The 14,430-nt window shown below is 37.2% G+C and overlaps 3 protein-coding genes across 5 annotated transcripts in view; 2 read left to right on the forward strand and 1 right to left on the reverse strand.

Moving 5' to 3' along the window:
• Positions 1–10,980, forward strand: part of LOC106296611 (protein ROOT HAIR DEFECTIVE 3 homolog 1) — a 21,690-nt gene extending 10,710 nt beyond the window's left edge. For 2 of the 3 annotated variants that reach the window (XM_013732789.1, XM_013732790.1), the window contains 16 exons: positions 7,694–7,759; positions 7,836–7,883; positions 7,971–8,033; positions 8,105–8,161; positions 8,280–8,438; positions 8,504–8,572; positions 8,650–8,741; positions 8,817–8,895; positions 8,992–9,282; positions 9,353–9,615; positions 9,684–9,780; positions 9,870–10,022; positions 10,095–10,199; positions 10,271–10,365; positions 10,443–10,539; positions 10,645–10,980. In XM_013732789.1, the coding sequence (XP_013588243.1) occupies positions 7,694–7,759; positions 7,836–7,883; positions 7,971–8,033; positions 8,105–8,161; positions 8,280–8,438; positions 8,504–8,572; positions 8,650–8,741; positions 8,817–8,895; positions 8,992–9,282; positions 9,353–9,615; positions 9,684–9,780; positions 9,870–10,022; positions 10,095–10,199; positions 10,271–10,365; positions 10,443–10,539; positions 10,645–10,836 (1,926 nt within the window). In that variant the 3' untranslated portion in view covers positions 10,837–10,980. Of the gene's footprint in view, positions 1–6,522; positions 6,601–6,867; positions 7,018–7,088; positions 7,156–7,223; positions 7,327–7,400; positions 7,472–7,556; positions 7,621–7,693; positions 7,760–7,835; positions 7,884–7,970; positions 8,034–8,104; positions 8,162–8,279; positions 8,439–8,503; positions 8,573–8,649; positions 8,742–8,816; positions 8,896–8,991; positions 9,283–9,352; positions 9,616–9,683; positions 9,781–9,869; positions 10,023–10,094; positions 10,200–10,270; positions 10,366–10,442; positions 10,540–10,644 lie in introns of those variants that run through there. The other variant, XM_013732788.1, reaches the window with a different exon arrangement.
• Positions 5,291–6,322, forward strand: LOC106296612 (toll/interleukin-1 receptor-like protein). Its single transcript, XM_013732791.1, has 2 exons — positions 5,291–5,783; positions 6,014–6,322. The coding sequence occupies exons 1-2, from the start codon at positions 5,314–5,316 to the stop codon at positions 6,249–6,251; spliced, it is 708 nt and encodes a 235-aa protein (XP_013588245.1). The 5' UTR covers positions 5,291–5,313; the 3' UTR covers positions 6,252–6,322.
• A 1,374-nt stretch (positions 10,981–12,354) lies between the features above and the next one.
• LOC106298699 (inorganic pyrophosphatase 1-like) lies at positions 12,355–13,956 on the reverse strand. The gene is made up of 4 exons (XM_013734841.1): positions 13,730–13,956; positions 13,477–13,598; positions 13,141–13,348; positions 12,355–12,932 (listed from the first exon to the last, which is right to left on the reverse strand). Exons 1-4 carry the CDS (start codon positions 13,886–13,888, stop codon positions 12,543–12,545), a joined length of 879 nt encoding a protein of 292 aa, XP_013590295.1. The 5' UTR covers positions 13,889–13,956; the 3' UTR covers positions 12,355–12,542.
• Between the last annotated feature and the right edge of the window lie 474 nt (positions 13,957–14,430).

A 14,430-nucleotide genomic window follows, 5' to 3' on the forward strand; every position in this document is an offset into this window, starting at 1 on the left:
CGACGCGTTTCTTTGTGTCTCGACCCGTCAAAACGCGAGTGACTTGAGCTGGTCGCTCTGGCTGGGAGTGACTTGAGCTAGTCGCTCTGGCTGGGAGCGACCTCGGTAGGTCGCTCTGAGAGGTCACTCTGTGATGCTCGACCAGGATGGATATGCCTCTAGTAAATTGATCATAACTCCTTCATTACATCTCCAAATGACTTGAAACCACTTCCATTAGAAAGCTAACTCAATTTTCTGTCTCTCCACAAAATCTTAGCAACAGGAGAATTCTCTAAAGGCTCCATCCATGCTCATCTTTCACCTCCTTTTGGATCACAATGCTCCCAAACATCTCAAATCACTCCATGACACACTCCAACACCTAATAAGGACAATGAATGCAAAATGCAATCTAGACATGGCTAAATCCTAATTTATATGATGAAAATGCTCATGGATGAATGGATAAAACAATGTAAATATGCAAGATATCACAAGACTATATACAAAGTTGTTTTTTTGCAACACAAAGGTTTTTTATTTAACTTATATTTTTTTAACTTTTAACATTTTAGATCTTCCCTAACAAAGTAACCTTGATTTCGTGTGAAATTTATACAATTTGTCATTAAAAATTGGGGGCCCTTAAAAATTACACTAATCGTAGAATGATATACAACTATGACTTCAAATTATTTGATTCTCATGTTCATTTTATTAAGCGGTGAAATTTATGTGTGGTATACGCTTATTAGACCAATTATACCATATTATTAATTAGACGTGTTACATTGAGTTATGTTTTTTCGTCATATTTTTCGTGGTATATTTGGCAGATGCTTATTTAACTATTTGGTTCATCGGTTTAACTAAGTAGTTATTAGTGTTTTTTTTTTTTTTTTAAGTAGTTATTAGTGTTCTTACACCAGATCCCCCGGCAAATAAATGAGACTAACATCAGGCTGATCCCGAAGGTTCAAAGCCCGCAAGCGGTAGTGGACTACCGGCCTATCGCGCTGTGTAATGTGCAATATAAAATCATCTCCAAGCTGCTTACAAGAAGGCTCCAGTCGATACTCTCCGGTCTCATCTCAGAGAATCAATCAGCCTTCGTCCCAGGTCGTGCCATATCCGATAATGTACTAATCACGCATGAAGTACTACATTTTCTGAAAACTTCGGATGCGGCTAAACGGTGCTCTATGGCGGTGAAAACCGACATGAGTAAGGCTTATGATCGACTCGAATGGGAGTTTATTGAACTGGTGCTAGCGAAACTGGGCTTCGACAGCAAGTGGGTCAGATTAATCATGCAATGTGTATCCACTGTTACATACTCCTTCCTCATCAACGGCTCGCCTAGGGGAAGGGTTAAACCGAGCAGAGGCATCCGTCAAGGAGACCCTCTTTCACCATACATCTTCATCTTGTGTAGTGAAGTTCTTTCAGGTTTATGTAACAGAGCAAGCGAGGAGGGTTCCCTAAAAGGAACTCAAGTGGCACTGGGTTGCCCCCGAATCAACCATCTCCTCTTTGCGGATGACACAATGTTTTTTATCCGAGCAAACAAGACAAGCAGTAGAGCACTTCGAGAGCTCCTTAAGCGGTATGAGGAAGCATCTGGCCAGTCGATTAATGCCACGAAATCGTCGATCTCCTTCTCACGAAGAACTCCAGTCGCACTGAAGAACCTTGTCAAAGCAGAATTGGGCATTGAAAAGGAAGGTGGAGTGGGAAAATACCTTGGATTGCTGGAACACTTTGGGAAAAGAAAGAGGGATCTCTTCACTTCCATTGTTGATAAGGTGAGACAGAAAGCGCGTAGCTGGTCAAATCGATTCCTATCCAAGGCCGGGAAGTTAACTATGGTGAAGAGTGTACTATCGTCCATCCTTTCCCACGCCATGAGTTGTTCTAAACTACCTGTCTCACTTTGCCAACGGATTCAATCCGCAGTCACCAGATTCTGGTGGGATGATAAAGAAGGGCAACACAAGATGGCTTAGATCTCTTTGGATAAGATGACTATGCCTAAAGCAATGGGGGGACTTGGGTTTCGTGACTTCCTAGCTTTTAACGATGCTTTTCTTGGAAAGCTCAGTTGGAGAATACACCACAACCCAGACATTCTTTTATCAAAAGTCCTCATGGGAAAATACTGCAAAGATGAGAGTTTTCTCACCGTGACAGAGAAGAAGGCAATTTCTCATGGGTGGCGAGGAGTGTTACTAGGTAGAGATTTGATTATGTCAAACGCTGGATGGGTAGTTGGAGATGGACGGTCGGTCAGAGCGTGGCACGACCCGTGGCTAAGTGTAACAGAGCAAAAGAGACCAGTAGGGCCACCGACTGAGGCTTCAAGTAACATCACAGTAGCAGACCTACTCCGACCTGACTCCAGAGAATGGAATAATCACAAAATAGAAGAGCTCTTTTCACATTGGGAGGAGACCATCAAGACCATCAAACCAAGCCTTACAGGAGCTCCAGACAAACTGATATGGTTAGGTATTACCTCTGGAGACTATACCACTAAATCAGGCTATCACACGGCGATTGGAAAAAGAGCAGAAGCTGACGCACAACAAGAAGGAGATGGGGAGTTTGAATGGTTCAAAGCTGTCTGGAACCTCCAAACTTCACCCAAGATCAAAATGTTCCTATGGAAGCTGTTCAACAAAGCCATACCTGTGGGGGAGATCCTAGCGCAGCGCCATATCAACTCAGAAGTCAGCTGTAAGAGATGCGGATCACCAGACTCTATAGATCATCTTTTCCTGCACTGCCCTTTCGCAAAGAAGATTTGGGAAAATGTCCCCTTTGCGACGGCCCTCGGGGATAGCGGATGGATAGATTTAGAGGATATCTGGCTAGATCTCTGTAGAAAACCTTGTCTCCCTCCTACAGGTGTAGCGGGACAACTTGCACCTTGGATTATATGGCAGATATGGATAGAGCGCAACCAGCTTATCTTTGAAGGAAAGTCCCTCTCGGAGGAGGAAGCATTAACGAAAGCTGTTAGATTGGCAAGAGAATGGGTACATGCCCAGGAGCCAAAGCAAGGCGTAAACCCCCAAAGAACCCCAGCGCCGATAGTAAGACCTCCGAACTGCTCAATCATGAATGCAGATGCGGCTTGGAAGACAACCACAAAGGTAGCAGGATTTGGATGGACCTTGAGGGACTCGATAGGTACCTCTGTTTCCTCCTCCCACACGGGCTATGAGAGATTTGTAGGCTCTGCTCTAGCGGCGGAAGGACTTGCAATGCGAGCTGCTCTGACAAAATGCAAGGAGAAGGGAGTGAAGCGGGTGATCTGTGAATCGGATTCCTCACAACTCACCAAAGCTATCAACTCAGGCTCTTGGAAACCCGAAATCTATGGCATAGTTGCAGATATTTGCGAGTTGGCTAGCTCTTTTGATGTAATCAATTTCTTTTGGATCCCTAGAGAAAGAAACATCATTGCTGATAGGTTAGCAAAACAATGTTTATTGGAGGTTGAAGCTTTTATGGCTGTCACCTAACCTTTTGAGTTTGAATTAATTTAAGTGTGTTTGAAAAAAAAAAGTGTTCTTACACCAAAATGTCTAGATTTTGAATTACACAGAATACGAAATTATGCAGATTAATCGGTCAAACAAAATAAATCGTTTTATTTTATTGACTTTGTGACACACGACAAAGGAGCACAAATAATTATGGCGTAACTTTTTATTGCATGAATTAGAACTATTTTGGTTCATTTTATTTTGAATAGATTATTTGAGCATTTGTCATCAATTTTTCTTCCAAAATTGTTATCACTTTTCTACACATGCGCGCCCCTAAAATATTGGGAGCTATAAACAATTTAGTAAAAGTTTAATAATTTTTTTTACAAATTTTGAGAATTTTTTTATTTCTTTTAAATTTTTTGGGAGGAACTAATATTTTCATTTGACTGGCCTAGAACCGCTCCTATTTCTACAAACACATGAACCGATCAATAATTATAAGGTTGAACAGTTCAATAATCATAAAAATATGAGCCATAAGTAAAAACATTTAACTATTCTTGAGCCAGACTCATACATAAAATACTAACTATATATCTATAAGCATTTAAAATAAGATTTTAATGATATTCCTAACAGTATTTTCTACAATTATCTATCAACATTTAACGTAAAATATAATCTAAAAAATAACCTAGCTTTGCTTTCAAATCTGTATATATTCAAATCTGAATTTCCAAAATTAAATAATATTCAAAGAGTATATTCAAAACAATATATAAGCAAGACATATAAATTGTAATAAAAATCAATAACAACCTATATATTTTGTATGCAACGAATATATTGAAACATGAAAAAGAAACATCCTAATAGTCCTAAACATAATGTTAAAAAATTTCCAATGTTTATATATATATATATATATATATATATATATCCAAAATGTTATGTTGATCTAACCAAAAATGATTTACACAACATATTATTTTGTTGGTTTGAATATTGAAGGCCATATTAGCAAATACATACTATATAAAAACACTGTAAAATCATGACCAACTTATTAATTTGCTGCATAAAATGAAAAAAACATCCACGCAAATGAGTGGATCGAACTTTAGTTTTTTTATTTATTTCCATATAATCATTCAACATTGATTCACCTTTTATTCAACTTTTATATTATACCATGATTTTGTTTTAAAAAATTTACATCATATTTTAAAATTGTATTGCGAATTATTTTTATATTTTTTGTAAACACATAAAATATGTTTAGTTGCATAATTAAGAGTTTCCTAAAAAATACTGTGAATATTGTATTATAAAAATATTTTTTTGTGTTCAAATCATAAATACAGTTTCTAGTTGTAAGCATGAAAATGATGTATATTTTATTTTAAAAATTGTTAAAAAATTGTAAAAATTGGAATGTATAAAAAAATTAAAAATTTCATCACTCATTTATAATTTAACACTTATATTATCCTTTATTTGTTTTTTGAGAAAAAAGTTTGTGGATCTTCATACATTTATTTGAGTTGATTGATTTATAATTGTCCACATCAATAATGCCCCCATTGTTTTCTCCTTGGATGAATCTTTTTTTCATCCACTTTGTTTTGTTTGATTTTTTCAAGACCACCATTAATACATTAATTATACTTCGTCTACAAAATGCGAGGAAATTAGAGAGGAAATGAAAAAATTCATGGCCTACACGCCTTCACGAACACGACTCAAATTGTTTTAAAAAAAAGACTATAGAAGGGGGCTAATTCGCTTGTTGACAAAAATAACAATAGAAAACTCACTTGAGAGAATCATTAAGATGCCTTCTATTACAGCAACTACCTCCCTCAGGAACTATGATGTCTTTCTGAGTTTCAGAGGACCCGACACTCGCCGCAACATCGTCAGCTTTCTCTACAAAGAACTTGTTCGAAAGAACATTCGTACCTTCAAAGACGACAAGGAGCTTGAGAGTGGTCGGATAATTTCGCTGGAGCTCGCACGCGCCATCGAACAGTCGAAACTTGCCGTAGTTGTGATCTCCAAGAACTACGCAGCGTCCACTTGGTGCCTCGACGAACTCGTCAAGATCATGGATTTCGTCAACAAGGGCTCCCTCACCGTGATTCCAGTCTTCTACAAAGTGGATCCGTGTCATGTGAGGAGACAGATCGGAGAAGTCGCCGTACAGTTTAAGAAGCACGAGGAGAGAGATCACGAGAAAGTCCTCCCCTGGAGGCAAGCATTGACCAATCTGGCGAATATCTCTGGCTATTGTTCATGTGAAAGGTAAAAAGTTCTTTACAATGATGTGTATAAGAGATACATCGGGAATATTCAACGGGACATTAACTAATATATAAAAGGTTTAGGAGCAATCCACTAATCACCAATTGGTTTTAAGTTGGAAGCTCGTAATAAACCCGAATCTAACAATGTGATCTCTATGTTGTACTTGAGATGTCGGATCTTTATTGTTAGATTCGATCTGAATCGTTCTCGTTTGTATGTGACTTCAGGGAAGATGAATCGAAGATGGTCGAGGACATTGCTGAGAGGATATCAATGTTGATTCGTACAATGAAAACAAGAAGCAATGAGAGTAACCTAGCGTCCACTGATGGGCACATGGAATCTCTTTTATATTCATTACATCTGAACTTGAAGAAGAGGGTGAGAGTGGTCGGGATTAGGGAAAGAGGAGGCAATGGCAGAGAGAGAGCCTTTTTCTGCAGCTTTCGAGTCGGTTTTATGTAGGGGAACAAATCTTGCAATGAAATGGTTAGGGGAAAGTGTAAATCGTTTTTTCATGTATCACTAAGTTTAGTATATGACTAAACTTAGTAAGATGTGGCTTCGAACTAGGAATGTTTTATTCTATTTTTGGAGTGGGTTTGATGGTGTATAGGAGAATCATTATTTTTTTATTTTTTTGAGTGAATAATACACAAATTTTTTTCAAGATTGGCTTCTGATGTGGTTCCATATGCCTAACAGATTTTGTAGATGACATCTTAAGTTCCTAACATGACTAACATGCAAAAACAGAGAAAGAGGAAGATCTGATCTCATTTCACACTTTCTGTCTAAGAAAGACCAACAATGGGTACTGTTTCTGTCTCTGCCTGATAATCGTTGTTGTCTGGTTTATATGCTTTATTAATTGATATCTTATATTCTTGGTTTGTTTTACCAACAAATCATCTTGTAGATCCATGTAAATCTGATATACACAAGTCCTGTCTCTCTGTTCTCTTTAAGAAATAATGTTGTATTGGTCTTGTTTCATTGCAAAGTTGTTGGACTCTCCATTGTTGAAGAGATGAAAATAAGGATCCATTGATTTATGATGAGCTACATATATCGGATGCAGATAAGAGCGAGGGATGTTGTTCTGTACAGCTTATAGACGGTGATGGTATATACAATGTTTCTGGCATTGATCATTTCATTAAAGAAGTGAAACTTGGAGAGTGTGGCCTTTCTTATGCTGTTGTCTCCATTATGGGTCCTCAAAGCAGCGGTATACATCCTTTTCTAGAGGAGAGAGTTCAGGAATAATCAGAATCTTACCGAACATTTGTGGTTTGACAGGGAAGAGTACACTATTGAATAGTTTGTTTGGAACAAACTTCATGGAGATGGATGCATTTAAGGGAAGGTATAATATCATTTCTTGCTTTTGACTATTGTGTAAAAGTTTGTGGACTGAGTCGAAACTGTCTATAGGTCTCAGACCACAAAGGGTATCTGGCTTGCAAGATGTGCTGGTATAGAGCCTTGTACACTTGTAATGGACTTAGAAGGCACAGATGGAAGGGAGAGAGGAGAGGTTATTCTTTGTCTCACTACCACTTTGGTTTAGTGAGCAACATTGATTCAGTTTCCTGTTTTTTTTTCAACCAGGATGATACTGCATTTGAGAAACAAAGTGCTCTTTTCGCTCTTGCTATCTCGGATATCGTCTTGATCAACATGTAAGATTGTAGTATAAACTTTCACTTTTTGTTACAAGGAAAGTACTTTCATTACATTTTCAACGCTTGTGTTGTGTCTCTTTAGGTGGTGTCACGATATTGGCCGTGAACAAGCTGCTAATAAACCTCTATTGAAAACTGTCTTTCAGGTACTTGTTTGTGATCAGAAAGTTTAAAAACTATTTATGTGTATCAACTTCTTTGGAGTTGTGTGTTTGACAGGTTATGATGAGATTGTTTAGTCCACGCAAAACAACAATGCTGTTTGTAATAAGAGATAAAACCAGGGTACACTCTCTTCTCTTTTCTTTATCATTACTATTACTTTATCATTACTGTTTTGTTGATGTGATTTTGGATGCAGACGCCACTGGAGAACTTAGAGCCTGTCCTAAGAGAAGATATTCAGAAGGTAAACAAATAAGTGAATTTCAGCTAATTCCAAATTGATGTTCATAGAAAGATAGCTGATCAACGATTTGTTCTTTCATTGTGGCAGATATGGGATTCTGTTCCAAAGCCTGAAGCACACAAAGAAACTCCTATGAGTGACTTCTTCAATGTATGTTATGTTATAGAATGGTTGCCACATTTCATATATTTCATGCTGTTTTTGTCTCTTTTGATGGTTAGGTTGAAGTTGTTGCTCTTTCCAGTTATGAGGAGAAGGAAGAACAATTTAAAGAGCAGGTGTGTGTGTGTGTGTGAGGCCATGTTTTTTTAAATTATTATAGATGAGTGTTCCAAGTTGGCTTGCTTTGTTTTTTTTTATTATAAACATGTTCATTTTTTTTTTTTTGGAACTTAGGTTGCTAGTTTGAGACAAAGGTTCATGCATTCTATTGCACCGGGTGGTCTTGCTGGAGACAGAAGAGGAGTGATTCCAGCTTCAGGTTTTGCATTTAGTGCAGATCAAATCTGGAGAGTTATCAAAGAGAATAAGGATCTTGACCTTCCTGCCCACAAGGTAAGCTTATAATAATAGCTTTAGAATTTGTTTTCATACTTCCTCTGAGCTCATTCTTCTTGCAGGTCATGGTAGCTACCGTGCGGTGTGAAGAAATTGCAAATGAGAAGTTTTCTCATTTCATTTCTAACGAGGTAATGTTCACTGTTTGTAAGCGTCTTTGTGAGTCACATAGTCACTAACCAACAACCTTTTGTGGTTTGGTTTACAGGACTGGCGCAAACTTGATGAGGAGGTGCAAGCTGGTCCAGTTTCTAATTTTGGAAAGAGGCTTACTTCTATTCTTGGTTCTTGCTTATCTGAGTAATCACATTGATTTTAGTCAAGCTACTCACATCAACTGTATATATATTTTTTAAAGATAATTTGTTTAATTAGATATGATGGGGAGGCTACATTCTTTGATGAAGGTGTCAGATCTTTAAAGAGACATCAACTTCAAGAAAAGCTTCTCCAAGTAATATATCTTTTGTTCAAGCTTAAATAAGCTTGTTCTGTCACACTCAGAAACATATACTATATGCTTTCTAATTATATGATTTTAACCTTACAGCTAGTGAATCCAGCGTTTCAAGATGTGTTAGGACACATAAGATTTGGGATGCTTGAAAAGTTTAAGGCTTCTTTTGATAAAGCTTTAGAGATTGGAGAAGGCTTTTCTTCAGCTTCCACTACTTGGTTCAAGTCTTGCATGGCTCAATTCGATGAAGAGTGTGCAGGTGCCATCGTTGAACAAGCCGATTGGGACACAGCTAAAGTACGTGACAAGATTGTCCGTGACATAGAGGCTCACATTTCCTCTGTGAGGACTTCCAAGCTATCTGAACTTACAAGCCAGTACGAGGTAAACAGAAAGAATCAAAAAACACTTTGGAACATTGAGTTATGTAACTGATTTAGCCTATGACTTGCAGTCCAAGCTTCATGAAGCATTGTCTGAACCAGTGGAAGCTTTGTTGGAAGGAGCTAATGATGAGACGTGGAGAACAGTAAAGAAGCTACATAGGCGTGAAACTGAATCTGCTGTCTCTGGATTCAGTAGTGCATTAGCTGGTTTTGACATTGAAGAAGAGATGAGAGACAAGATGGTGAAAAGCCTTCAGGAGTATTCGAGAGGTGCCATAGAGTCTAAGGCAAAGGAAGAAGCAGGAAGGGTCTTGATGCGCATGAAAGAAAGGTATATATAAAGCAAGCATTTCAAGATTAGCTTTAAACAATGACTAAGTGTTCTTGTTCTTCCTTCAGGTTTGGTACAATCTTTAGTCATGATTCTGATTCAATGCCACGTGTTTGGACCGGGAATGAAGATATTCGAGCTATTACTAAAGCAGCTAGATCAGCTGTACGATCTGTTTCCCTATTAACGTTTTGTTATATAACAAAGTCTAAAACACCTTGTTGTGGCTTCTTGTTTCTTGTTTCTTGTTTCAGTCCTTGAAGTTGCTTTCAGTAATGGTTGTGATCAGGTTGGGTGATGAAACTGATAACATAGAGAAGACACTAACTGTTGCTCTTTTGGATCCAACAACGTCTAAAAAAAGCATTACAGCATCTGATCCATTGGCTTCAAGCACTTGGGATGAGGTATGTATTGACTCTGCTCCAGTCTCTTTTCACTTCATTTGATTCTTGATGTGGTCCCATTATTTTTTTTAGATTCCATCATCAAGAACTTTGATCACACCTGTCCAGTGTAAATCTATATGGAGACAGTTCAAGACAGAAACTGAGTATACAGTGACTCAAGCCATATCTGCACAGGCATGATTACTTGCTTCACAAGTTATCTCTATGCTATGTTTTATGAATACTAATTGGTTATACTAATTCAGGAAGCGAACAAGCGTGGTAGCAACTGGCTACCACCTCCATGGGCAATTCTTGCATTGATCATACTTGGATTCAACGAGTTCATGACTCTTCTAAGGTCCATAAAAGCTAGTACTGATTGTTTCATATCGATGAAATTGTTATGTAACATTCTTTTATTCTTATTGTTAACAGAAACCCTCTTTATCTCGGTCTCTTATTTGTCGTTTTCCTTCTCTTGAAAGCACTATGGACGCAACTAGATATCCCTGGCGAGTTCCGCAATGGTGTAGTAAGTAGCTTTCTCATGAATCATGGACTTGACAAGGATTAGTATTCGAGAACTCTTGATAATGATACTCATATATGATGTTACTACTTATGGTTTCTTCTTCAGGTTTCAGGGCTCATATCTATATCAGCAAAATTTGTTCCCACGGTCATGAACCTTCTCAAGAACCTTGCTGCGGAAGGCCAAGCTCCTCCTGCAGCTAATCCAGAGAACCGTCGTCCTAGCAACAACACTTCTTCAAATGCTTCCTCGTCAGAACATCCACCAGAGCATAAAAGTTCCTCAAAGACAGATTAATTTTGTTACACTCCAAAGGTTTGATTTCCAATTCTTGGTGTTTGTTTCCACTTGTTTACTGACTACTCAGGAGTGCAAAACGCTGCGTTTTAGAACCTTTTGTTTTGTATTTGAACTTTTCTTTATACACTGTGTCTTTTTTTTCTGTACCACTCACAAAAGTGACTTAAAAGCGATGAGACATGTTTTGAATTCGTTTGATGTTTTTTTTTTCCCCTGCATGTAGAGAAAATTGAAGGACTATAAATCTATGTACGATCTCAATAACTAGCTTTTTGTAAGTTGAAGCATGGGATAAGATGGCAACCCCATCGAAAGAGAGGATAAATTAATCTTTACATTAACTACTTAGTGGTGAAAATTTCTTTTTGCTGAGTGGTGAAGTTTTGTAACCATGTTTTTAAAAGGTTGAATAGATTTTCAGAATCCAATTCATGGATTGGTCATCGGTGTGTGTATTTGTTACCATCATTTCTTTTCATATCCACCGCCAACAACTCTGTAAAATATAGTATATCAAATTACTAAAGTTTAAAGTACATATGAATTTAAACTTAAATAATTCAGACAATAGTCCTATTAATATTTCGTGTTTCAAAAAAAAAGTACTATTAATATTTATCTAATAAAAATTGACCAAAAGCCTTTGTGGGGGCTACTGGGTGTTTTTTGTATAGTTGTGACTGTTTTGAAGACAGAAATCTCATGTGACATGTATGGCTATCGTATGCGATGTGACATTTACAATTGATACTCGTACAAGGTGATTTTTTGGAATCTTATTCAAAACAAACAAAAATTATGTTTTTGGAATTGTAATGGTTTTTTTAGACGTTTCTGATCACGATCACTCGTACAAGGTGATTTGTATCCCTCTTAACGTTTTGTTTTTCAATTCTTGGTTAGGTGAAAATGATTAATGGATACACTTTGAATCTATCAATTCTTGATCCAACAGCTATCAGACCTCCTATTTCCGAATCGCCATTAATGATATAGACAAGCTACAACTCCCCTTTTTGGAGAACACCGGTTACGAAATTACCGGTCAACAAATACATCGGGCTAAAATGAAGATTTATTGATTTTGGCATTTGTGAGGAGATTTCTTGAAACAATGAAGAAAACGAGTACACGTATGACGTATCATTAGTTATGGCAACAACATGAAGAATATCCGTGTCAGACGGTTCTGCATTTAAAAACTTGGGACCGCATGCCTCACACGTCGTATAGTCTATTCTCTATAAACTTGGGACCGCATGGCTCACGTGGAGTCTATAAATCATCATAGTGTAACAGTTACCTTTAACTATTTTTAAAGTTTAGACAAAATAATATGCGATGAATGTATGACAAAAAAAGCGGAATTTCAGGCGGAATACATTCCATTCCACGCTTCTTATTTTCTCTTCCATAATAGCATTTCTAATAATAACCATTTCGATAGAGTAACGTAAATAATCAATTCGACTTTCTTAGCAAAAAAAAAATCAATTCGACTTTAGTTTATGCGGTTTAATTCAAAATATATTTCAACCAGATAGGTACTTGAAAAACAAAAATTACAATCATAGATTCATACAACTTCACCGCACATCGTACTTGGGATAAAGTCCAATATGTTTGGAGTACTAGGAGAAGAGGAAAGTCACCATATGACCACATATAATATTCTTCTTCTTCCTACATTATATAAAAACCATCTAACCAGACTGAGAAACTCGAAGAGCACGAGGCATTATTGGCTCATGATGAACATTAATCCCGACAGAGATTGTCTGAATCTTGCAAGAATTCTCCGCACTAGTACTTAGCATGTTCTTCTCTTTCTCTTCCTCCAGGATAATCTCCTCTATGGTTCCCATTAATATCTTCTCCAAGCTTTCACCATCGGTCCATTCTCTAATCGTTGCTTTAACCAGCAACGGATTTTGACTAATCAGATCCCAAACCGGGAAATTCTTACGCGGCATCACGTAATCTTCAGCTTTTAGTTTTAGGCTAGGACAGTAGTCACCGGCTCCATCTCCTAAATAAATCATCTTCTTCCCTTCCTTAGCTAGAGATTCTTGAATCCTCTCAATGACCAAGCCCTAATAAATAAATGCAAACATATATAATGATTAAACTATGATCTAATATTTAGAAACGACCAAAATGGGACCATTGACATAGAGATGACATGTTTTGACTGATGTGGTCAAATACCTGACCAAAACATTATTTTAACATTTTAGATCAAAGTGTACTTTTTTGGTGTAACGAAAAAGATGATTAAAGAAAAAAAAAAGTTCAATGTACCTTGCACATGTTAAGAGGGCAACTGCCATGAGTGCAACCATGAGAGGAGTTAGTAAAATCATGGTAAGGAGAAATTCTCAAGGTGTCTTTCTCATCGACAAATCCTGGGTTCGAGTTGATCTCAGAAAAGAGTTCACTAATCCCCAGATGCTCAACCATGGTCTCGATGAAGAACATGTTTGCATCGCTCACTATCCTCAGCTCACACCTGGAAACCGAGCCGTAAATATTGTTTCGTCAGAACCGGTGGGTTTTGTCTAATATTAGACAAGATTTTATAATTTAGGAAAAAAAAAACAGAAAATGAATCAACATAACAATAATAATGTGTGTTACCCTAAAGCATGTGCAGCTTTGATGGCAGGGACGATCCGTGGATGGATAGGGATTGTTCTTAGGGCTTGTTTGATCTCTTCAATTGTTTTTCCCTGATCATGAAGCTCTTTCATCATACAATCCTGTAATATAACAAAATAAAACTTATGGTTTCGTTTATGATATGAACAAAGCGGGAAATTAACAAAAACTAGATTTGTGTTTTTTCTTTTATTATATAAAGAAACAGAGAAGGAAAGGTAAGGTTACAAACCATGACTGTGTTCCAAGGCATGGTGGGGAGAAGTTGATTGAACAAATCAGTGAAGCCAAGTTCATCGATAACCCAATTATCGCTATCAACGTCGATGATGGTCTTGTCGAAGTCGAACACAACGACAATGTTGTTCTTGTTGTTGTTGTTGCAAGCCATGTCTCAAGAAAACCTGAAGAATATTTGTCTGTTTAGATTTGATTGGATCTTTGAGTTCGTTGGTTTGTGGATGGAGAAGGAGAGAAACGTTGTTTGGTATTTATACAAAACAATGGAGGATTTTCGAGGAGATGCCATTGGAGCATTACCTTAATGGTGAAAAAAAGGAAGAAGAAAAAAATTAGAATCCTATTTCGTTTGTGAACCGTTAGATTTGATGATGTTTAGAGGTCAAACATGTGTCTTGTATTGTGATCCTACGGTTATTAAGATCTCTCGGATGATTTTGTTTTAATTTTGCCTTTTTAGAAGTTTCCGGGTGGGTTTTTCATAAAGATGAGAGGAGGTAACGCGGGAATAAGAGAAGAATATTCGGTAATCAAAATATATATTGCATATTTAGTCAATCACTAAAATTAAGGATAAAGTTGTGATTTATGATTTTAAAAAGATAATATGTTGAATAGTGTATTGACATATATCATATGAAATTCTAGATTATGCAATTTTTTTTAATGAAGCCCTGGTAAATTACTTTCTTG

The sequence above is a fragment of the Brassica oleracea genome, chromosome C6, assembly GCF_000695525.1.
Source record: "Brassica oleracea var. oleracea cultivar TO1000 chromosome C6, BOL, whole genome shotgun sequence".
Taxonomy (NCBI): domain Eukaryota; kingdom Viridiplantae; phylum Streptophyta; class Magnoliopsida; order Brassicales; family Brassicaceae; genus Brassica; species Brassica oleracea.

What these genes read in the sequence shown, in the direction of transcription:
- LOC106298699 (XM_013734841.1), bottom strand. Translation starts at nt 13,888, where the DNA reads ATGGCTTGCAACAACAACAACAAGAACAACATTGTCGTTGTGTTCGAC. An exon ending in AAAGCTGCACATGCTTTAGG is followed by an intron (nt 13,349 to 13,476) that starts GTAACACACATT and finishes CTCGGTTTCCAG; the next exon opens with GTGTGAGCTGAGGATAGTGA. An exon ending in GCCCTCTTAACATGTGCAAG is followed by an intron (nt 12,933 to 13,140) that starts GTACATTGAACT and finishes TTTATTTATTAG; the next exon opens with GGCTTGGTCATTGAGAGGAT.
- LOC106296612 (XM_013732791.1), top strand. Translation starts at nt 5,314, where the DNA reads ATGCCTTCTATTACAGCAACTACCTCCCTCAGGAACTATGATGTCTTT. An exon ending in GGCTATTGTTCATGTGAAAG is followed by an intron (nt 5,784 to 6,013) that starts GTAAAAAGTTCT and finishes ATGTGACTTCAG; the next exon opens with GGAAGATGAATCGAAGATGG.